We start from the raw sequence: 24,239 nt of genomic DNA, 5'->3' as shown, positions 1-24,239 counted from the left end.
CGGCAGTCAGCCCAGCCGCGGCGTCGCGTCGCCTCAGCTCGGCTAACGGTCGAGTCGCGGACGCCAACACGCTCCAGAACCCCGTCGTCGTCTAGCGGTGCTGAGTTATCAGCCGTCGTCGTCGTCGTCGTCGTCCTCCTCCAATCCGAACATGGACCGCAGCGGCCGGACTTGAGAGCGTCTTCCTTTCGTGTGCGTTCTTCGCCTCCCGGGAAGAGAAGAGACATGGCCCGCGCGCTGGTTCTGATCCACTCGGCGCTCCTGTTGCTGTTCGGGAGCGACGTGTTCCTGGTGCGGGCAAGTGAGTGACTCGACATACGTCGTCCAAAACGACCGAGCACACCTGAACGCCTCTCGGGCCACTCGGACAACTCATGAGGGATGTGACGCGCATCTTCCAAATTCTGCATCCACGTTTGACAAAAGCTCCGTTTTGCGCCGCTCTTAGCTGCAAAATGATGTGCACACAGGACACACCTTTTACAATTTGGGGCTTTTCGATACTTATCGATAGATACAAATAGAGGAAAAAAGGTCCATTCTCCCTTGACGGTTTAAAAATAGTATGAAAATAAATGAAAATTTATAAAATTATGAAATTATACACCACGATAAAGCCAACATGTGATTGCGTTGTCGTTGTCCAGCTCTCAATTTGTATGACTTGCAGCCACATTTATGCAGTAAAGGAGAACTGCTCGTTATTTGGAAGTGCTACATTTGGCCAAGTGTGCCGGCGTTTTGCATCGCACAGCTTTTGAGTAGAAGATGAAGATTAAATCGTCTCCTCATGGCGATAACCTCGAAAGGGCAACACGCCGCAAGTTGGGCAAGTTTAGGCGCCTCACAATCCAACAATCCAAGTTTGTATATGTATGTTGTATAAAAAAAGAAAAAGAAAGCGTGCATCGCAATCGTGACAAAAAAAGGTGACGCAGTTGATAAAGTGATTGGCGAACGCCACGGAAAACAAGTCACTGACATCCAACTTGAGCTGGGCGCTCAATCAGCATTGCTGACTGCACGTTTCTCTGGTGTATTATATCTTGAAATCATTTTCTACTTTGCCGTCAAACACGTTTTTGCTTTATAGTTTGAGGAGTAACAAAAGCAAACAAATATCAGCATCTAGTGACTGTTGCGCTTGTTTCTTTACACCAAAAGCTTTTTGAACGTCCGAGTTGCTTCCTGAGCATTCATTCGGATCATGTACAAAAACGAATGCACTGGAATAAAAACCGATGTTTGGTCTACTTGAAAACCTCAATCTATTGAATGTTATGGAAATAACGTCCAACTCTGCAAACAATACGACTTTCCCTCAAATATTCAACATTCACGACTTACAAAGTGGACTTTTTTTTCCCGTAACTAAGCCTCTGTTATTTGCTGGAAAACCCGCATTTTTGTTTTTTTTTCTTTTTTCGAAGGGCTGTCGAGTATAACGTAGTGCTTTGCGCGACGCGGAAGCGAGCGGAGGCGCTTCATTTCGCCACGTAGCCCTGTCAAATAGAAAAGTCGAGCGTTGCCGCCATCTTGTGGCAATTCTGAACCTTTTCACGGTGGCCCTTAATTACTCTTAATTGTTGTTTTTGTGGGTTGATATTTTTGAAATGCAACCCATATTTGTGGAGTGAATTGCGCAGGCTCTTTTTTTAGGTTTTATTTGTCCATTTGTGGATTTGTTCTTGAAATGTGATGCTAAAAGTGCTCAATTGAAGCTTGTTCGCAGCTTTGGAAAGACGATTTCGGGGAACGCCGCGTCGCCCTCTTCGTGCGAAGCCGCTTGAGCCGCGACGTGCGTTCGTGCGCTTTCAAGCTCTTAGCGAGGCCGGCTCACATCTTTACAGCGGCGACCCGCTGCTCGTAAACCCGCCGACGCATCCTCGATATTTGCCGCCGTCGTGGTTTTTGCGAGCGCGGCGTGTTCGAGGACATCCCGGAAAGCAGATTTTACACGCGCACGACACGACGAGTCTTCCGCTCCGTTGCTCGCGGCCGGCTCGACGCTTCCGGCCGTTTATCGACGGGGTACGGTCCGTGGTGAAAAGCTGCGATATACGGAGAGAGACTGTGGAAAAAAACATTTCGCTCCAAACACTTTTCAACCCATCAAAATACATTTGCAGTCAAACACGCTTATTCACACAGGCAGCGCTTAATGAATGAATGTCGGATTTGCAAAATGTATTAGTGCCCCAACTTAAGAGTGTTTTTTTTTTTTTTTTTTTTTAGTTTGAGACGAAAGACTTGAGAGGTAGCACTTTCGTTTGAAGACTTCATTAGATTTTAGGACCCGTGCAGTCTGTCCATCTCATTCGTTTCGAAGCGAGACAAGCACTCGGCTCGAGCGGCTCATGGAAATTCCTCCTGGAGATTGTCCATCAGATCCGGCTCGGAAGCGGACGGCCCTGACAATTCGGTCGGCGGCAAACGCATCTCGTCCTTTAACACGATCTTTCCGTCTCCGTCCTCGGCGAGACCGGCCGCCGCCTCCCGTCAACGTGTCCGTCGTGCACCTTCGCGCTGACTCGGCGACCGTTTCCCGGGAGGTCCCCGAGGGAGATGTCGTCATCGGCTTCTCGCTCTCACAGCAAGTCAGTCCCGAAACGTTGAATTATCGTCGATAGTCGACCCTCGCTCTGTCCCGGTCCATCGTTTGTGCCCCCATAACGAACGCTTTTGGGTCAGTATCCGTACCCGCCCGCCCGCCCGAATTTTGGAGGCGTGAAACTTTCCGTCGGCACCTTCTTGTGCATCGAAGCATTATTACACGCGCCGGACGGAGCCCATCCCAGCTGACTTTGGGCACCCTGAACTGGTCGTAGACACGGACAACCGTTCGCACTCACGTGCACACCGACACCGAGTGGGAACTGAACCCGCGCTGCCCGCGCCCAAGTCGGGCGAGTGGACCGCTACACCTACCGGTGACCTATTTTCACTCATTATTGTTCAAAAAAAAAAAAAAACCCATCTGGACTTTCAATCTTGAGGCCACACGATGCCGCACGGCCCCCGCAGAGTGACGGAAGAGGCGGAGTTTTACAACTTTTCTCAGACGGTTCAGCCTCCAAGACAGTCAATGGATTTGTTCTCCAGCTATTTTCAACACTTCAACCGTGTAAAATTAACAGACGACGTGAGAACAGACGAATAGCGGGGGAAGAAATATGAAATGGACCCGATTCGGACGTACGAGATTTTCCGGCCGACTGTGGCGATACGGTCCGTCTTTTAAAGAAAAGATTTCCACGTGTCGCGCGTGTCTCCGTTACGCATCCTGTCGCGGTAAACGGGGTTCACTGTCCACAACGGAAAGACCTCGAAGAGAGTTGCTGCCAAGTCCGACCGCTCTTGCCGTTTGCGGCCACACGCAGTCAGCGGGAAATTTGCGTTCGGCAGCATCACGTACACAAAAAGCCAGTCTGTCGCACTTTGGACACTTTCGGGGTCCGGGCCCGTTGAGGTCGAGATTCAAGGGGCGATTTTGGAGGGGAGTTTGCAGTTTTAAATCCACCAGAAAGATTTGAATGTAGCCTCGTTTCCCCTAAGTTTGTTTTTGTTTTTCGCTCTGGAAGAAACAGGACGGACACACGCGGCGTTTCATCCGGGAGGTGAACACCACCGGTCGATCTTGCGTCCTGTGGGGCCTGGAGGAGGAGACGGACTACGTGGTCCAGGTGCGGTCCGTCGGCCTCTACGGAGAAAGCCAAGCCGGCGAGAGAGTCCACTTTCGCACGCTCAAGAAGACGGACCGCTTTACCTCCGACACTTCCAATCAAGGTCGGTTGACGGGTCGCTTTTGTCGGGAGAATGAAGAATGACCGGACGCGGCCGACATTTTGTTCCGTCACCCAAATGACGACAAATCGTTTGCTATTGTCAACATCTACGAACGCGTACGTGTCTTCAAGCTGTCTGCTTATGCAGCACATGAAGCTCAAACATTTTGGATACAATGACTGCAAATTTTCAACGGAAAGTTTTTCATTACGGACGAACAATACTGCAAAAATGGTTGGACGAGCGCCTCTCCGTCACGGAACTCCGGAAATCCAGCTGAATGTGAAAAAACTCCACAGACGTTGTCCCACAAAGCAGCCCGAATGCAATTAGGGCGATCCTGTACGACTTCATCTGCTCAGGCCTTTTTCCTCGGGTTGCCGATTGAAGCGACGAAACCCAAATTTGAGGGCAGTCGTGTCCTGTGTGAGCACCACGAAAGTGGCAAGAAGAGCAACCCGAAGCTTGCTCTTCTCAAATGTGACGCCGACATTTTCGCTCGCACATTATCACGATGAAACTCAAACGAGTTCGAAAGAGGATCCGTCACGCTGGGCCTCAAGTGAAAACATCCTTCCTTGAGCTCTACGTTTAATAATCCGGAAATGATTAGCGCTACTTATTTGAAGTTTATTTGAAGCCCCTCGCCTACGGAAGCTAACCGGCCGTGAGCGCAAAGCGCCGAGCGGGCAACGACGGCCGCCGTTCTTTGAAGGCTCTCGGGATTTCAGACCCCCTGCCAACTCTTCCCGCGTGCGTGACGGCCAAACAATTCAATCAGAAAGGTTTTGCAAGTAGCGTTCCGTAATTGTCGTCCCAAAGCTTTTTGGATGTTTTGTCCCAACCGCTAACTTGCGACTTGCGGCTTGACATCATCCTGCAAATGTAGCGCACCGTGCCCGCCCGCCCGCCGCGTGATGCGGAGCGCGCCAAAGACTCGCTGCCCTCCCCCGATTGAACGTGCAAAGACGCAACGGCTGCGCAACGACGCGCAATCCCACGCAACTGAAGCGACAGGCGAGATGGGAAACTTCTTGTGCTGCTCATTGTATTCCATTTGGAGATTTCCATTGAGACGCTTCCAAAACGTTTCGACGGATTGGGCCGGGACTTGAATTCCGAGCCGCTTTGTCGCAGTCGAGCGCGTCGAGTTGGGGCGTTCGAAATGGAGAAAAGCCATCGATCGGTCGTGCTTTTTTTGGGGGGAATCGCTGCAATTGTTCCTGATGCGACCGCGTGTACAATGCGTCGTCGCGTTCGCTACTGAATAGACCCGCCGCGTAAGTCGCCGTTTGATACTGTCAGCGTAGAACATCTCGAACATCGGCTTCATCCAAAATATTTTGCCATCGTGCATTCCACGGCCGTTGTGGATATGCAAAATCGAGTTGATTTTGTTGAACGGACGCCGGCCGTCTCGTGCTAATTGACCGACGTCGGATTTTCGAACATCCATACGCTCGAAAGCGTCCGGCCTCGCTTTGGAGAAGCGGCGCAAAGCCGTCCCAGAGCCGACGGATGGCAAAGGAAGTACGAGGCTCCCCCAAGACGCGGCGGCCGCTCAATATTTCAAAGCGACGTCGACGTCGAACCTCTCGGCTTGAGAGGACGCGAGACTCTGCTTCTTTTCAACTCCTCCGACAATATTTCTTCTCGCTTTGGTTTGACGGAAAGCCGCCTCTCCGCGCTCGTCGTTCTCCTCCCTCTCGGCCACTCTGAGATTGCAAATGTCAATCGGGCGGTCTCGCTATTTGGGAGCGACCTTTTTCACCGGTAATCGGGCGAAGCGAGCCGCCGGAAGAGTCCGCCGAACGCCAGGAGAGCCGCCGTCACATTTAGGAAAGGACCCATTCGCGTGTGTCTCCAGATGACCCGACGGCGCGGGGCCTGCAGAGGTCGCGACATCCGCAGACGGGAGAGGTCGTCATCATAGCGGTGGTCTTGCTCATGTGGGCAGGTAGGAAAACGCCACTTGCGCATTCCTTTCTTACAAAACTACACCGTAAAGGAATGTATGGCTTCACGGCTAACTCGTCGTATTTTTCCATTTGGACTCAAACGGATCCATTTTGACTTCTGGAATTGGTCTGACGGCAAGCGCGTCGTCGCAAAGCCAATGCGAAATAATTGTGACGGGAATTGTTAGCAAATTAGCAAATTAGCCCTTGATTTGTGACCACTTCCTGCACTGCTTAATTCAAATGAGCTGGGAGCAAAAAGGGTGCACGTGTATACAATCGGTTCAATTTGAAATATGGAACGGGTACATTTCAAAAACAAAAACACAAACCCCGAAAAAAGGCATTTTCACATTCACATTCGTCAGTTAGAAAATCGGGAAACTAATGTAGAAAAGAAGGCATTTTGATATCCGTTCGATGCAAGCTAAGCACATCGCTAGGATGACGAACGTCGGCGTGTTTGCGAGCGACAATACCGAGCGCCCTTCTTCCTCCGTGTGCGTGCGTGCGTGCGTGCGCCCAGCCGTCGTCGCCCTGTTCTGCCGCCAGTACGACATCATCGAGGACGACGACTCCGGCAACAGCAAGGAGAAGGGCGAGCCGCTGTCGCGGAGGAGCACGCCGGAGCGCCGCAGCGGAGGGCTGCTCAGGAGCAAGGTACGCGTTAGGATAGGATTTGTACCCTTACGTGCTCGCCGTCGGGCACCCGCCCGGGCAACTGATCCCCGCGTTTTCAAGAATTTTCCGGGGTTTCAACATTTCCCCCCCCCCCAATGCAATTATAATAATCTCGTGGTTTCGACAGGCAATTTAGAAAGTACTTGAAAATGTTCAATTTCTCCATTTTGTGAGCAGAGGGCAACCCGACGAGAGCGTTTGTTCGCCGTGTCCTTCCAACCGAAAGGCATTTTCATTTTGAGCCGCTTTCCGAGGATAGCCCTCGCCCGCTCGGAGACGAGCGCGACGCCTCGCGCTTCGTCGCGAACGTACGACTACTTCGAGCTCGCGACGTCTGCTCGAATCCGATTCGAGCAAATGCGGCGTGTCGACACTTGTTAGAAGATATTCCCGCCGCAGAATTACAACCTTAAACGGAATATTCTGACTTCTTTCCTCAAAATTGTAACTTTTTGTGTAAAATTACAACTTTACAACTCATTCTTGTCAACTTAAATTGGCCTTGTACTGTCTTCTAATCCTATTTTGACTCACTAAATAGGACGTTTTGCCAAGACTCAAACTCTTTCCTTGTAAAATTGACTTTTCTCACATTGCTAATTTGAGAAAATCTGTAAAATGATTATTTTTTTTATTCAATTATGACCTTCACATTAACAACTCTCTCGCTGTGAGATGACAACTTTTTTTTTTTTTTCATAAATGTAGGTACATTACAAGATAAGATGACTTATCTTGTAATGTACGTACCGACATTTTCTTAAAATTAGGACTTTGTCTGCGTAAATACTGCAATTTGTGTCCCTCTAAAATGACAACGTATGACAATTTTTTTTCTGTAATATTCCTTCCTGGTCTTATAATTTTGTCATATTTTGACTTGATTTTGGTACCATTTCAGCTTAATTCTCCGAGTTTGTTTTTCTTCGTGTGTTGCAGTTTCACGCGTCTGCGCCGTCCATCAACGTCATCGAAGTTTGACGACGAGAAGAAAGCCAAGCGGGCTCTGCCGACCGGCCGCTTTATCGGGCACGCCCGACGCCATCGACTCGTATCGACATCGCTCCCGCCCGCCTCCCGTCGTCGAGACAGCTCATGAAGCGTGAACAAATTAGGGCAACATTTCATAAGACTTCATTCTTGTCAGATTCTTACTCGATTCCTTTATTATTGTTCGACTTTTTAATAAGAAATGATAACACGTTCCTTCATTGTCCGTAACGCGGGTCGTGGGCGTGCCGGCACCGATCCCGGCCGACTTCGGGTTCGAGGCGGGTACGCCCTGAACCGGTCGCAGGGCGCATACAGACAAACAAGCGTTCGCACCTACGGGCAATTTAGAGTCTTCAATCAACGTAGCGCGCATGTTTTGGGGATGCGGGAGGAAAGCGGAGCCACGCGGGCGCGGGGACGACACGCAAAGTCCACACAGGCGGGGCCCGGGGATTGAACCCGCAACCTCACAACTGTGAGGCGGACGTGCCAACCAGTCGGCCCCCGAAAACAACCAAAACATTTCTCCAAAGCTCGACGACCTCCGCTCGAGTCGGTTTGGCTGCGTGCGAATGTTAATGAGGAGACGAAGTGACATCATCATCATCATCATCATCATCATCATCAAGACCCAATTATTTGGTGTCTCTCGCTCTCTTTTTTGTTTTTTTTCCCCCCATCGATACGAATTCTAGCGAACTGCTGAACGTACGCGAGAGAGAGAGATGCGCGTTGCCATCCAAAATGGACAAAACCGAACGTTTGCTTTTCATCCTCACTTGTACATTTCTTGACAATTGCATTCGGGCCAGTGCCAAATCAATTGTTTCCTCACTATTATTAGAAATGACACGTGACGATATTTGACATCTGCCGAGCGGGTCTCGCTCACGGCAGCCCGAGATAATTGACGGTCCGTTACCGTGGCAACACGCTGCCGAGATACGACACGGCGAGCCATTTTGTTTCCAAAAAGGTGAATTATTCGCTCAGAGGGCATTTGATGGACTTCGCGAGGGCTCGGTGACAAAACGTCTGTGATTCGAAGGAATACTTTTCCATCAAATTGGCATTTCAATTGGAGTCCTTTAAGTTTCATTATTTGTACAAATCATTTTATTGTGCATAAATACGTAAGAAAGCAAAGACTTTGTCCAAACAACATGCAGCAAATAGAAGTCGTGAACATGTCCGCACGTTTATTTGTACAAAGTCAACTAAAACTTCACGCTGGGATTGCGTTGATGTACCGAAACGTCAAAAATTCTAATGGTCAGAAACAAAATCTGGAAATAATAATACAAGTTAAAAAAAATCTATTCAAAAATTCAACTGTTAACGAAAGCGATGTATAAATTAATTGAAAGAAATCTTTGAAAATGGACCTAATAGACCACTTTGAAGACCTCATTGTCCTCGTTGTTTTTTCCAATTGGAAAGATAGGAGGTTGTAGCCCCCGATTGGAAGGAATACATATTATTACAATTAAAATGCATCAATAAATAATTGTAGGACGAAAAGAAGGTTGTTGCCGGCTCGTGGTCCCGATGGAGTCGCCATCGGGGCGCGCCGTGGCGGCGTCGGCGTTCGTTTGAGTCGCTCCCCGCGTTTCCGCGCCGCGAGCGAGTCTTTCGCCCTCAAACGTCGCGGCGAGGATCTCGTCAGGACTCAAAGCGGCATCTGCGAAGACCGCTCAGGAGCCCGACTCCACCGTTCTGATGGAAATACAGGACACACTTTTAGCCTTCAAAGTTCAAGTTCGCAGATGATGATGGCGAGGACGGCGGTAAAACAGAACGTTAAGGCTGCTGTTTTGGTTAGCCGCTGCGCTCAAACGGGCTGAGCAGGTGAGCGGCGACCACATTTTGCGTGTGAACGTTTGAGACGATGACGTTTACGCGGCGTCGTCTTACCCGAGACGTCGATTTAAGGGCAAGGCGTTAGCTAGGGCTGCAACTTACCATGACTGTAATAATCGATTTATCCGTGCATTGTTTTCGGAATAATCGATGAATCAGATACATATTTTTTCCATCCCTTTATTTAAAAACAGCGCATGAAGTCAAATTGAGAGTGCAGAAAATGCACAACCATAAATTGATTGATGATTGAGTTACTGGTTTGGTTCGTAACAGCCGTCAAGAAATAAATCGGCAAAAGGGTTGATTGTTTTCCAAAGTAAAAGCAGATGTTTCCAAATGTCTTAAAGATCATCTGAAATCAGACGACTTGAAGTTCAACAATGTCTCTAAACGATTACCGACATCGATTACCCAAATAAATGTCGATTAATCTGATAGATTGTCGCCAAATAATCAATTCATTGTTTCACCTCTCGCATGGCAGCTTGACTGCCGAGTTTAATTTGTTGCGTAACAAGCTGCATTTGTAACAAATCCATTTTCCCAACTGAAATTTGATTCATTTCTTCCCGCCCACCCCACCCAAAAAAAGAAAAACAAAAAATGCAGCCATTTTTTCTTCCAATTTTTATAGAAACAAATGGCAAACTGCTTTTAGAAAGGGCAGCTACTGTACGGACTGGATGTGCATCTTTAAGGGGCGCGGCCTAGTCAGCGACGTCCTGATCTGCGCTGGCCGGTGAGCGTCTGTGTGCGAGTTGTGGCTTACAGCGGCTCCGTGCGAGCGTTCTCATTTTGCACGTTTAACTACTTGAACTCTAACTCCCGAACTCTAAAGTCCGACATCTCGGCCGAGGTCGCGTCCGCCTTCCCCGCTCTCGATCACACGGCGGCGCGTGCGAAATTACACACGGTCGTGGCGTTAAAGACACGACGCGAACACATCGCAGCGTCCGTGGTCCCGAGCTTCATTTCTTTCATCTGAAAATGTTTTTCAAGCGAAGGAAGCGCGTCACACTCGAAGGTTACCTTGACAGCCGCTCGTCCGGGCCGTCGTCCGCATCCCGCAGGGACGCAAAACACAAATCGGTTTCCGCGTCCATTTTCGACAGCGAGCTGCGTGCGGCCCAATTTGCCGCGCAAAATAGGTCTTACATCTCATCCAATGAGAATACGCCGGAAAAGTTCATTTATTATTTCCGTACTCGTGAACATACTTTTCAGAGGGCAAATTCCTTCTCCGTGAAAAATCATTTTCATTGTTTCTTGATCGCTTGTGACGTAAATATTCCAGTTTCTAGAGATGGCCAAGTTTGAGTTTTGGTTTGCTGTGAACGATAGCCATCAAAGTTACAAAAATAAAAATCTTTCTGAGTGTGTGTTTTGCATCTGTGTAATTAGAGTTTCCCTTTTTGAGTTCAACTAAAGTAACTAAATGAAGCTTTTGACCCGATTCTAATTGGTTGAGATGGACTTTTATTTGGTAACGGAAGCCAGCAGGACCGGACGCCTTTGGACCCTCGACACTCGGTGAGTCACCTGCAACCTTCTCAATAAAAGATTTTTTTTTTTGGAGAGCGTTGACCTACCCGTGAGTCGTGTTTGAAGGGTCGCCTCCGAGCGGGGTCGGCGCGAGGCGAGGGCGAGCCCGCGGAGACGGACGGGATCGGCCGCCACAAATTCTCGTCCACGCCGGCGGACGCGTCTGAGGAAACGGACAAAAATTGAAGAGAAAAATGGGGGTAAGTCAACCACTTGACTCACGAGTGATCCAACTTGCAAGTTTTGAGGTTTTTGGGGTTTTTTTTGCCTCATCTTGTGAGCCGAAACTGGAGGTTTAAACTCCTAAGTAAAGCTACAAATGAGCCGGTGGTGATTGAAAAAAACCAACACCCGATCAGAATTTTCACTTTTGAATTAAAACGAATGAAATAATGCTACTGAAATACGACTAACGTTAGTCTGAAATAGAGCTTTCGTCATTTAGGTCTGCCGCCATTGACATATGCGCAGTTGCGGGGTTAGCTTTTGTAGTTCCGATCACGCGGCTCGCGGAGCCGTCTCCCCCGAGACGAGAATCTCCACGGGACGGGGCGTCCGACGGCCGAGGAGCCGCGCGGACGTTGGCGCCAGATGAATCGGTCCGAGTCCTACTCGCAAGTCCAGGCACCGCTCTACGGTTCTCACCTGCGGGAACACACTCGCCATCTGTCGCCCCCGTGTGGCCATGACTGCTAGCTGCACAGGAACAGCGGGTGCTTCTTGCCTTCTTGCTTTTGTCTACAAATAGAAGACCAACCAAAATGATAACACTCAATTATGAAAAGGTTTTTCTTCCTCTATGATGACTTTTCAGGATGGCGAAATGACCTTGTTGAGCCAGCTCCCAAAGATCCAGAGCTACTTTGAAGGCCTGCGCCACCGTCAGAGTCACAGCCTGAGCCTGCAGCAAGAAGATGCACGATACATATATTTCATAAGCTTTTATATACATTATATAGCTACACCGAAATACATTTTGATCTTGTATGGCTGTCATGACGATGTGCAGGTGTACCTAACATTTTGGCCATTTAGTGTACATTTGATGCTACCACCGGGTGGCGCCAAACCATCATCATCAATACGAGGCAAGTATTGTAGGTGCTGTGTACATACTTTCCCTTTCTTTTCTTTTCTTTTTTTAAAACTAAGACCCCCACCCCTAAAAAAAAAAACAAAAAAAACCTTACAATCTTCTTCTTTTGGCAGAGGAAGGCGTGACACTCCAGCGTTTCGTTGAAAGGACTCTGAGACACGTACGCAAACACCTTGTCCTGGTTTTTATCTGCTGTGCAGTATGAGATTCTGGGGAAAACACAACAAATATATGTACACACTGTATATCTAAAAATATCTACAAAGTGAACACCCGCTATGATGGTGGTTGATCAGTCGCACTCCCTCTACGTCACGCTGTAAAACGATCGTAGCAGCCATGCTATGCTCTGTTAGCCCATCAATGGTGTTTCACATGAGAAGTTAGCATTAAGCTAGCAGACTTTCAGTCCACAAAGTGATACGACTCGGGTGAACATTTATGACTTTAAATAGACAATGTTTCATTTTATGTGTCAGTTTTGTCGAACTGGGAACGACAGCCTGAAGCAAGCAAGCACACGGTGCTTCTTAGTTGAACCGTGAGCACGAGGGCATCTTTTTGGTTCTTAACGCACTGGAGGCCCGGGACCCTAAAGTCAAATTCAACATTGGGAAAGTTGCCGCATTATTAAAACGATTACATGCTACTGGTGAGGCAAAACTATTGAATAAGTATTGATACTACTTGAAACATTCATCTATCAATTACGATAATATTAATAAAGTCATAGAAGGATGAGCCCTGTTTGTCGACGATACAATTACGGCGGTGCCTTAAGATTAGGCTTAACACGATCAGGATTTTTGGGGCCGGTCGCCGATCAGCGAGTTGAAAAAAACGATCACCGATCACAAGATGGAGCAATGTGTCTATTGAAATGACCTGTTCGTTTACTGACTATACTTGTGTACTTAATTGCTCCAAAAATTCTATTGACAATGAATAATGTATCTTTGTTCCTCTATTTATGGCAGCGAGGCATAGTGACAGACAGAGCAAACGAATGGTCTTCTATTAGAGGCCAGGAAGTCAATAGAGTCATTCACGGATTCACTTTTGGTGACATTTGTGTTTGTTGGCGTGCCGTGAGATTTTTCAAGTGTAAAATAGGTTCCTTGGCTCCATAAAGGTCGGAAATCAGCGCTCTCGCCACATCGTGTGTTCCTATCAGTCAGGTCAAAGCAACATTACAACGTGACAGAAATAACGGCTGCTAACTCACTGTCATTAAAATACTTTCGTTTTAATGAAATGACTTCACCCACACCGAAACTTTACAGCACGATTCGACAGAACGGCGGCACGTTTACGTATAACCGTTAGCCATAGCGCTGGCTTGCTCGGCTACATAACGTTTTGTTGCCTGCTGGCGAGCCGTATCGGATTCAAAGTACGCGAACGTACCTCAAGCGAGCCTCAAACCGACGTCCTCTCCTCTCCTGACCACCGGCGCACGTTTTCCCCCATTTTCGCACTTGTAATACAGTCGGCGCGATCCGCTCTTGTTGTCGTCGCCATGGTAACGAGCGTCTCCGGTAGTATTTGCGTTGACGAGTTAAAGCCCAATGAATATTGCCATATATTTATTTATGACGAGGTACCATTTTGTATTCTGCCTTGGCAGTAGGGCTGCAACTATTCGATGATATTTCATCAATTATTCAAGGGATCGGATTCAAATGGATCCCTAGCGCCACGTGAATAGCAGAGGTCCACTTTATCCATACAAAATATGCATGTGAGGTACAGGTATTATTTTTGTCCACTTGGGGTTGCCATCCTCACGTTCTACACCGCAGCATCTGCGACTTAGAGTATGCGTGGCTTAAAAATGCGGGGCCTGGCCCGGTGAGCGACGTGGGAGGCAGCCAATGAGAGTGCAGTCGGCTGCCGTTAGTTGCGATCATTCGGTCTGCACGTTGCGGTTCACGAGTACACGAGGTTCACGCGGTTCGTGAAGTTCACGAGGTCGTTTCCTAACAGCAAACCCGCGAAAAGGGTCACCTGTAGATGGAAACGTCCTCTACTAGGTCCGTCGTGTCCGTGTCCGTGATGACGATGCCTTCGGGGGAGACCGTCAGCGTTACTTTGCGGAATTTCTTAGCTCCCGCTCTGGCCTGAGGATTAAAAAATAAATAAAGTGATTTTAAAAGCCATTGAAGTGCCGAAAGTGAGCCATGTGTGAAATGTGAATTTATAGGCAATGACAAGCGAGAGCAAAGGGGGGGGGGGGGGGGGGGGGGTGTCTATGTGTCATTTGTAACCCAGAGTGAGTGCTTGAATTGGGGCTTGGCAGGCAGGCGGTGGTTGGCTCCCCTCGGGCGCTCCATTCCATCTGGGCCCTCGATTTGTCCGTCAGCAGTTTGGAGGGCGTCCGCTGACCTGCTTGCGACGCAATTAGCTCGCCGCTAACACCAGCACTTTGGTTTTTTTTTTTTTTTTTTTTTTTTTTTTTTTACTTCCAAAGGCGGATTTTAATGGCGTTAAAAGGTGCTTCAAAGTAGCAAGGTCTTTCCAAGGACACTGAATTGCTCCCTGGCCATTCGAAGGGAAAGAACGAAAACTGCAAAACCAGCACTTGAATTAGCGCAATCATGCCAGTAGTAAGTGCTAACCAGCACATTTTTACACAGGAAAAAAATACAATAGGCTGGTCTTATCGTGTCTAACACACACGCAGAGCAGTTCCCATTCAAGACAATGGGTTTCCATGGGAACCGACGGAGCCAAGCGGGTGCGTGCCATCAATCAACTGCGTCTTAACCTGAATGTTAGCTTTACTCCCTCACTGAGGATACCGAGAAAATAAAAAAAGTTCTCCACCAGATGAACCTACACAGCTTCTATTGGTGCTGCAGTTCAGTTAAGTGGGGAAAAACAACACAAAATGGCTGACACATCATTTATGCTACATTTACCTCATTCACTGCCACGGACGTTCATATTCGTCAAACGGAATCCAAACATTTACTGCCACCGACGCATATATTCGTCAAGTATGTTTTTCAAACGGGAAGTTGTGCAAAAGGGTCTGGCCCAGCTTGACTGCGAAATTCAGCTTTGTAAAACAATGTAATGACTGACTGACGCCAGTAGATGGCAGCGTTGCATCACTTTGGATTGGAGATCAGCACAGCTTTTGAGTAAAAAGATGAAGAATCTCGGCTTGTACATTTTCAAATAAATTCTTCTGCCATCGAAATCCTCTTTCCCGTCTTGTTTTTGTTATATTTATAGTTTAAGGTGTAACAAAAGCAAACAAAAAATAGCAAAGACACTGTTCTGCTTGACTTGTTTCTTGTCAAAAAGCTTTTTTTTCCCCTCAGTTTTTTTTAAACGGAAAGTGGTAAAACCAATCCCTTTTCCGCTGACTAATAAAGATTGAAAAAGCTAGAAACAAACATTTTCCTCTTTCGGTGGGCTCTCTGCTTACATTTTCCAGCACCACAAAATTGCACGCGTCCCCAAAACTCAATCAAATAGCTCTCAAACGGCCGCAGGCGATACGCGGAACTGCGCTTAGAAAACGGCATGCCGTGAATGAGGTCAACATGAAAAGTGCCGAACTGACAAGTTCATCTGCGGTCAATACCAAAGGTTCGAATGGATATTGATCGACAGACAGAAAGATTGACTGTCAAAAAAGCACAAGGGCCGCGAGTCCGAGCAACCGAACGGTCAACGAATGAGCCAGCCCTTCAATGATTGCGTTCAATTTCAACTCTGAAGTTCCACGTCGTCTTTTTTTGACCGAACCGACCTTTGGAAATTGTTGGCGTTTGCTTTCTATGACACGTGAAATTTGTTCGGCAGCTTTCAAGACGCACAGTCACTGTCACTGTCACAACACTGACTGTCACATTTGACGGATGACATCCTACAAGTTTTTCCCGTTGGCTCTCGCGACTTCCGGGCAACCCGAAGTCTCACCGTGGCGACGATCCTGCGGATGGCGGCGGCGGCCATGTCCTCGCCTTTGGGTTGGCCGACCAGCGTCATTCCCAAGTACTTGACGTGGAACGCCATCCCCTCCAGCAGAGTCTCTTTGGTGTCCGTCCAGTTCTCCGCAAGTTCTGTTTCGGGGGAAAAACACACAAAATAATCAATACCCAAAAAGTTCTGTGATGATAAAAACACACCCTCATATTTTACGCTTTACTGATGCTTGCTTGTAAATGAAAACATAAAATACTCATTGAATTAATATCCCGATATACAGTAGGATTTGTTTTCTCTATTTTTCCTCCTTTCCTTTTCACGGTCAGAAGGCAAGGTCAAGTAGGTTTTTGCCAAGCAAGTCCTAAAATTGCCCACTTAACTCTGACTGGAGTCGAGTCACGTGACTTGAGTTGCTCACCTCTGGCACTGTTCTGATATCCCCCCCCCCCCCCCCCCCCCCCCCACATTCGGCTTCTTGTTTTTTTCTGCCGTTTCAGTCACAACGGAAGCGCAACCCCACAACAGAATACAAAACGGCACAATCCAAAAATATCAGCATAGGGTACAAGCCTCCTTCAACCAGGAAGTAGCACACAAACCACCACAAATATGGTGCAGTGGCTCTGGAAATGTTCAAACGAACTTCTTTCCATTATGAGATGACTGACAAGGCCTCGCCCGCACGCGCACAGACGATGAGGACGTATTCCCTTTGCATTGACGCTTTTAATTCATCGGAGGCTACTGCGAATCTGGGACAGCACCGTTACGAGGGAAAATAGGCCGCACGTTCGGGGAAGACGGAGGAGGGTGTATGTGTGTGTGTTTGTGACACAAGGAGTGCGTAGATTTGTTTGAAATCAAAATAAATGCAAAGCAACTCCCAGCACTATAAAGCCGACGAGGCGTTACAGAGCCATTACTGTCATAAAGCGAACGGTGAACCTCCGAGCGCTAGCAGAGCAGCTGCTCCTCAAACATTCACAACAATACCAACAAGGGGGGGTCGCGGGATCTAATGGTGCGCGTTGCCAGGCAACCGCATCCCTAACAAGCTGGAGGCTGGCGGAGTTTACAAACCACACCGCTGAATCGCTTGGCACAGCATCACAGGAGCGACAAGCGATTAGCGGCGGATTCAAAACTGGCAATTAAACATAAGACAATAAGAGTTCATCCGCGTGTTGTTTTTAGGCATAGAAAGCACAAAAGTAACATTCGAATGGTCTTTACATAATAGGTTCCCTTTAAGTTAGCTTTAGCGCTTAACATCTGTGTCCTCTCCAACTCTCTCTTGCTCGATGTCACGTTTAGTTACTCGCAGTTCATTTGCCATGATGGAGGCTCTGTACTCAGTCCACACATTTTGACATTATACTATATACATATACTATAAATTGAACTATTACTTGCCATTGCAGTAGAAAACTGGTGTTCCACAAGGCTCCATCCTAGGTCCACTCTCTATAAATGTCAAAATTGTACAGCCACAGGCTAGCCGTTGGAAAACTAATCAAAGCTTTCTCCCTGCTTCAATGCCTATCCGTAAAGACTGCAGCACACACATTTCAAACGTACACACACACACATGTTCAAAATGTGATCAAGTGACAAAGTGACAGCTGGACAAAATAACAGTTTCATTCTCCCTCTTTGAGACTTTTTTAATTGTTTGTTAGCAGGCTTCAAAACGCTCGTCGTCATCACAAGACGTCACAGATTTGAAAGACAGCGCGTCAAATAGGCAAATGACGAAAAGGCAGACGATTAAACCGTTTAGCTATTGAGGTGAATTTCCGGGTCTGAGAAAGCGTTCGCCTCAAGTGGAAGCAAACAATACTCCGAGACACAGGCGGTTGGGCTAAACCGGGTTTATTAAACAAGCCTTTGTGTCTTAGCTGTTTTCATGCTCAGATTTGCTATCGGCCTACCACGAAACGTTCGCTCACAAGCTTACAAGTCTCGCATTCGTGGGCATACTCGTAGGTACAGCCCTTAAGCCCGTTTGACTTGCACAACTACTTCCTCTTGGTGTCACCTTTTGTCCCTCAGGTGGCCGTCTTGTCATTGAATCAAGCGAAACCCAAAGTGACGCACCAACTGGCGGTCGTAACCTTTGACGTTACACCAGCAGCCTGCGTTTATGGCTCGATTCATTGTTTACCTGCAAGACATATTGCCCTGTAAACCGCAGGGGCGATTTATGGATAAGGGTTAGGTCTCGGTAATGCAATTTCCCTCTTTGAAGCTGAAAGTCCCTGAAGCAGGCAACGCTTCTGCAGGCATCCTGCTATGCTGTCAAGATGTCGCTCTTCAAGTCCGTATTCAAAATACACGACACCGTCTTGAGTTCCTTTGAGGAAAGACTTCCATCCATCCATTTTGTGTACCGCTTCTCCGCACGCGGGTCGCGGGGCTGCTGGAGCCTATCCCGGCTATCTTCAGGCGAGAGGCCGGCTACGCCCTGAACCGGTCGCCAGCCACATACAAACAGACAACCATCGGCACTCACATTCACACCTGCGGGCAATTTAGAGTCTTCAATCAACCGACCGCGCGTGTTTTCGGGATGTGGGAGGAAAGCGGGCTGCCCGGAGAAAAGCCACGCGAGCACGGGGAGAACATTCAAACTCCGCACAGGCGGGGCCGGGGATCGAACCCGGGTCCTCAGAACCGTGAGGCAGCTGTGCTAACCGGTCGTCCGCCGTGCCGCTTGAGGAAAGACTTCGATAATCCAATTCATGCAAAGAAAGTTCTTTTTTCCCCCGCAGCTATTTATTCAACAAGCATTTTATAACCAGCCGGTCGAAAGCTTTTCACGAGCGCGGCGATAATTCCGATACAAATCTCTCCACCAGAAATGCTTACTAAAACAATAAGATGCTTATATGAAATATGATCCTTTTATTTGCTTTCGAGTCCAAAAGACTGCAGCTTTTTTGAAGCGCGAGCAAAGCGAGCCTTCCACTTTGGAGGGCTGCCGATCTCACCGAGGGGATTGCGGAAAAGCCGTGGTGGTGGTGGGTGGGGGGGGCTGGAGGGTCGACTCCCTTGGGGCGCGAGCCCCCTCCCGCCCTCCCGCCCTCCCCCACGCAGTGCGGCACTTACTGCCAAGCAAGCGACGCCAACCTTTTAGCTGGGAATTAAATGACAATACTTTGATATGAATGTACTTTCGACCGCATTGTATTTTGATGAATTCGTATTTCATCACTGCGGTCCAGTACAAACGCCATGTTTTAGAACAACAACTTTTGTTGCTTGATATTGACAGGGAGGTATTTGTTCAATTATTACTTTACTATTGTGGTTGTTGTAGCTAAATATGAAAAGTATTAGAATAATCCTATTAGTTAAGACTAAAATGAGAACGATATCTTTACAGCCTAACCTAAAGGGATGAAACACTTTACTGACATTTACTGAGTATTTTCCAGCTTATATTTGCATGTTGTCTATTTTCCCCCATATATTTTTGATTTTATGCATGTATTTTTAAATCTGAGCTGTTTGTATTTTTTGTCTCCTGTTTTGGAGAGTGTTTAATATTGATCATTTTTTGTGTGTGTTTGTTGTCCTATTTTCCTGTGATTTGATTTTGTGTCTAATATTTTTTCAAAAACGTTCAAAATCCTTTTTGTTTTTTCCGAAACGTGTGTATATTCATACTACTTTCCGTCTAATATTTTTAAACTTTCCGTCTAATATATATAATAAGTGATTTTTCCATCTTTGGGCCTTTGTTTTTTGTCTAATATTTTGTAGTTTGTCCAATATTTTGTATTATTTGTCATCATTATTTTGTCCTCAGATTTTGTGTAGTCGGCATGTTTTTCTCCTATTTTTCATTGAATTGTGCGTGTAATGTTTGTTTTTCCAGTGCCACGAGCAAATCCTTGATGTTCTACAGTATAAATGATAAAGTTACAAATATACCGGGTTTGTTAAGAATGTGGCACAAAAGGTCGGATTGACGTCGTCTTCGATAATATTGAGGATATTAATAATGTTCATGAAAATGGCTGAATGAATATTTGTATGAGTTGAATGCGGGGACGTATTCAACTCATCCCAAAACCATTTTAAAAAGCACAAACTCCTAATTATGCCAGGATATGAATAATTTTGGACTCGCCTTCCTGGAATAGCTCATCGACTGTTTGCGTCATTAAATTAGGGTGAATCTATTCAAAGCGTTTGAATCGCTTTGTTTGCTTCGTGTTTGTAGAAGAAGAAGAAGAATCATCTTTGTTGTCACGAACATGCATCCACGCGCACACACAAAATGCGTTCTCTGCATTTTCGCCATCACGGTGAACACACACACACACACACACACACACACACACACACACACTTGTTGGTGTAGCATCTTACGTGCCCAGGGAGCAGGTTTGGGGTATCGGGGTCTTGCTCGGGGACACCGCAGCCGTGAGTCCAGGAAACAGGTTTTGGGGTTTTGAACCTAGATCCCCACGGTGGGAGGCGATGATCTTAACCATTGGGCCACCCCAACCCCAGCAGAACGAGCTCAGGAGCGTCGGACTGGTCGGGAACAGCGCAGCGGCGGGCTCGACCTCGACGCGTTCGCCTGGAGGACGGCCGGCTTTTGTGCGCGCGGCGCGGCGCTCGAGCCTGCCAAGACGGCTTCGCTTCTCGCCGTTTCCCGCCCGGTGTTGCGTAATTCATCTCACCTCAAGCGGGCCTCCAAAACGAAAAGCTTTCCAAAAGTTTTGCATCCGTCTAGGACGAAGAGGGCGAGCCGCGTACACAAAACGGCCGACTCCGTTTGAGCCCGGACACGGGTCCGAGACTTTTTCGCGCGTCCTGTCGCAATCGCTGAAGCAGGTGTGCAGGGAAGATTTTTTGTTCGTTTTTTGTTTTTCAAATTCCAGGTGGCACTCGTGAGTACGTTTGAGTTGGTGATGTCAGGGGGTCTTTGAAATACATTTCCACCGGGATACAACATTTTGCAAAACTTTTTCTTTTGTTTGTTTTTTTGCCGGGAACGTTGAGGCGCCTGCATCAACTTTTCCCATGATCGTGACACACATCGACCGCGACGCGTACTCGTTTTCTTTTTTTCTTTTTTCAACTTGTCTGACTTGAGACTTGTTGGCATTCCTCTCCCTCACAAGATCAAATCGTTTCCTCGCTATGACGCAGTCTCGCGCTCGAGCGACCGCTGAGAACGCGTGGAAAGCGGCGTTTCGACCGGCCGCCAGTCGGGATCCCGGCCGCTTTATTGGGCCGCTGACGTTACGCCACATCGCCTACTGCTGCATCATTTCGTACCGATTCCTCCTACAGACGGCGACCTCGAGACTTGCATCAAAGCGAGCCGTCCCCTCGGTCGGCCGCGAGCCGTCATCGGAAGGCGCACGGCTCCCTGAGGAAGGCGCACGCCCCCCGCCGCGGAAGCCCCCCACCCCGACTCCGCCGCATCTGCTTTGACCTCGGTCGACGACAGCGCCGATAAAGCTTCTCGAGCGGACGCGCGGATGAAGCGGGCCTCCGGGTGCCGACGCTAAACTGGCAAAGAAAGAGGCCGGCGATTCAAAGCGTACCACGACGTGCGTCTCCACGGGAACAGTGAGGATGGCTGAAGAAAAAAAAAAAAATGGGGAAAGTGGGCCTTCAAAAAAATAAGTCTTAAGCTCAAAAGCTTAAGACTTTTTCAAGGCAAAGAAGGCACTTGAATATTCAGTCAGTGCCCTGATCTCAACCCAAGAGAACGTGTTTTTTCCAGATCCATTTGGAAACCGGAAAGACTTCAAGTAGACAAGCGGCAGCTGAAGAAAAATGGGATTTTGAACATGCTTTTCACATACTGGGGAGGAAACTGAAGGCAACAGCAAGGTGTGAAGGCCTGCAAAAGCATCTACAGGGAATCACCTTTTGACTCAGTAAACAAAAGTGAAGGCAGCGAGAGCCGCAAACGAGCAGCAACAGAAGGGAGCCGCATGCGAAGGCCGCCCAGAACATCCTTAGTATCTTGGAAGTTGACGCCAAAGTGAAGGCGGCTGCTCGCGACTGCGCACAAAAGCCAAGGCGGACGCGAACAATTGTCCGTTTGCCATAACGAGACGGCGATGCGGACCTTAGAGCCCTTTTATTCCATGTCTTCGATATCGAGACAACTTCTCCTCGATATCGAGTAGTTCTCCGACTTTTGACACCTCGTACCGCCTGAAAAACGGCGGCGCCCGTCCTGACCAACATTCAAATAATGTTAGGTTATGTATGTAGTAGGTCGAAGTGTTTCTCAAAAATGAGGCAGAGCTTTTATTCCTACAAACTACACTTGCATTTATTATCGGAAGCCATTGTGACATTTTGCAGTTTGAACATCAACAATGTGCTTAAATATAGGAAAAGAAAAAACAGAACTTCAAAGCTTATTCAATTTAAATGTATTGCAGGTCAACGTTAAATCAACATCGTACTTTAAAAAATGTTTGAAAACAAACAATTCTTGAAGATGAACATGCATGCATTGAACTTTAAAGTCAAATACAACTAAATTGTATGTGAAAAAATGGACGGGACATCGAGTAAAAAATGAACTGGAGTGGATTAAAAACATAAATAAAAGTTGAATCAGGCAGCACACATCACGACAAGCTTCATTCGATGATGTTTGGTAGTAGCTTGAAATGTTTCATTTCATTGAGTATTTGTTTCGCGCAGCACACTTTGACAATCCCTTGGCGAGCGCCTTCCAATCCCGTCTAGTACGCGCGCGACGCCGACTCGGTTGCAACCCGCCGCCGCAATTCTCTCTCCCGATCGGCTGCCGCGGACAGCGGCGCTCTCCTCACTTATTCGGCGTCATTCCCGCCGCGGTCCTCCGGTGCAAATCTACCGCGCCAAAACAAAGAGACGGCCATCGTTGGCGTTCGTTAAGATGTCGCCGCGGAAACGACGGAACTACGTCCTGTCCGTCAATGTCTGCCGGCGGTCCGTCCGGCAAACTTGCGCAGAACAATTGCTCGACGGCACGTCAGTTCAATGGACGCTCTTTTGTCTGTTAATGCGGCAGGAAGTTAATAATCAGCGTCACATCCATGCTAATTTCAGTTAACCCATCTATGGCGTTTTTATTTTAATGACACCTTTTAACATTTTTTTTTTTTTTTTTAAACTGAATATGCGGGGGTCCACTGTACAGTGGAACCTCGATATAACGGATATCGGCTAAAACGCACCATCGGGACTGAACAATGTGTCCAAAAATGGTTTCCATTCGTCACTTCAACTGCCATCGACAAAGTCGGTTAGTTCCGCAATCGGCCACTGTTGTTTACTGGCGCTGTGGCGCAACGCAGGCAGCGAATGGGACTGACGCAGATATACAACACGACGAGATGCGCGTCCCGTGCATACGTTCCGGAACATGCTATTTTTGGTACAGTAACGTTTTTTTGTTTCAATCTGTTCGCCTTTGGCAACGGATTCGGAACTGGGAAGCGCACTAATTCCTCACGGCTAACGCCTACGATGAGTACTGTACGTCAACAATGTCACCCGTGACCAAGTTCGGATAAAGCGTGAAACTTTTGAATATTTATTTACAATAACTTTTGATTGTTCAATCGGCGATATCGGACGACCCGCCGCGCCCATTAGTGCGATCTATCGAGGTTCAAGTGTACACTGGGAAAAAAGTCCTTTGAATTTACTAACATGTCTAACATGTACACCGGTTGTTAAATGAACATCCTGTAAAATATTGGATTATCTTGGGAGGAAAAGATGGGAAAAGTGCCGGTTTCCCACACGTGCAACGGATGTACACGATCACCACGTTAAGTAGGTTTTCTTCCGTGTCGGTGGATTCTTGGTGTCGCTCTATTGAACAATTTGTGCAGTTTCAACTCCTCCTTCAGCCCATTCCACGGCTTCCTTCATCTCGTAGTGCGAATATCAGAACCAAACGTGCGTTTTGGGAGGAAAAACGCGAAAAGAATGATACGTCCTCTGTCGTCGTCAAGCAAGAGATCAAAGATTCAGGCAGTATCAATGGATCATCGATACGTTTCCAATGAACACCTGCTAAATTAGTGGCAACATCAAGTCAATTACGCATCGATGAGTTAAGTGTGTACTTGTATTTTTGTTCCTTTCTAGCTGCCAAATCAAATGATGCGTCAAGTTGCGCGTGTGAGCCGACGCGTCTTTTTCCGCCGCCGCGAACGGTCGCGTGCGGGCGTCGCTCGCTTACTTCGGTGCCTGGAAGTTCCCCACGTGTGGCGCGGGACGCCGGGGCTCTTGACGATCGCCCTGCCGGCGTTTTTCAGCGCGTCCATGGCTCGGCGGCCCGGTAGCCGGTAGCCGGTAGCCGGTAGCCGGAGCGAGCGAGCGAGCGAGCGAGCGAG

At 47.8% G+C, this 24,239-nt stretch overlaps 2 protein-coding genes across 2 annotated transcripts; one reads left to right on the top strand and one right to left on the bottom strand.

Moving 5' to 3' along the window:
- Positions 1-17: 17 nt before the first annotated feature.
- Positions 18-10,650, top strand: fndc4a (fibronectin type III domain containing 4a). The gene is made up of 6 exons (XM_061703805.1): positions 18-301; positions 2,482-2,597; positions 3,582-3,786; positions 5,654-5,743; positions 6,271-6,404; positions 7,365-10,650. Exons 1-6 carry the CDS (start codon positions 226-228, stop codon positions 7,404-7,406), a joined length of 663 nt encoding a protein of 220 aa, XP_061559789.1. The 5' UTR covers positions 18-225; the 3' UTR covers positions 7,407-10,650.
- On the bottom strand, positions 8,547-24,236 carry si:dkey-71h2.2 (low density lipoprotein receptor adapter protein 1-B). Its single transcript, XM_061703803.1, has 8 exons — positions 24,086-24,236; positions 15,853-15,995; positions 13,927-14,039; positions 12,014-12,128; positions 11,652-11,724; positions 11,469-11,561; positions 10,871-10,986; positions 8,547-9,134 (listed from the first exon to the last, which is right to left on the bottom strand). The coding sequence occupies exons 1-8, from the start codon at positions 24,168-24,170 to the stop codon at positions 9,081-9,083; spliced, it is 792 nt and encodes a 263-aa protein (XP_061559787.1). The 5' UTR covers positions 24,171-24,236; the 3' UTR covers positions 8,547-9,080.
- Between the last annotated feature and the right edge of the window lie 3 nt (positions 24,237-24,239).

This window comes from Phycodurus eques, chromosome 18 (genome assembly GCF_024500275.1).
Source record: "Phycodurus eques isolate BA_2022a chromosome 18, UOR_Pequ_1.1, whole genome shotgun sequence".
NCBI lineage: Eukaryota > Metazoa > Chordata > Actinopteri > Syngnathiformes > Syngnathidae > Phycodurus > Phycodurus eques.
The sequence above is the reverse complement of the archived record's forward strand: the minus strand, read 5'-3'. Positions and strand labels throughout refer to the sequence as shown.

Bases quoted from the DNA above. Each gene is read 5' to 3' on its own strand.
- fndc4a (XM_061703805.1), top strand. From the start codon at position 226: ATGGCCCGCGCGCTGGTTCTGATCCACTCGGCGCTCCTGTTGCTGTTC. The intron at 302-2,481 runs GTGAGTGACTCG...GTCCTCGGCGAG, and splicing joins CGTGTTCCTGGTGCGGGCAA to ACCGGCCGCCGCCTCCCGTC. The intron at 3,787-5,653 runs GTCGGTTGACGG...GTGTGTCTCCAG, and splicing joins CTCCGACACTTCCAATCAAG to ATGACCCGACGGCGCGGGGC.
- si:dkey-71h2.2 (XM_061703803.1), bottom strand. From the start codon at position 24,170: ATGGACGCGCTGAAAAACGCCGGCAGGGCGATCGTCAAGAGCCCCGGC. The intron at 11,725-12,013 runs GTAAGGTTTTTT...TTCTTGCTGCAG, and splicing joins TCTGCCAAAAGAAGAAGATT to GCTCAGGCTGTGACTCTGAC. The intron at 10,987-11,468 runs GTGAGAACCGTA...CCGTTTCCTCAG, and splicing joins TGGCGAGTGTGTTCCCGCAG to ACGCGTCCGCCGGCGTGGAC.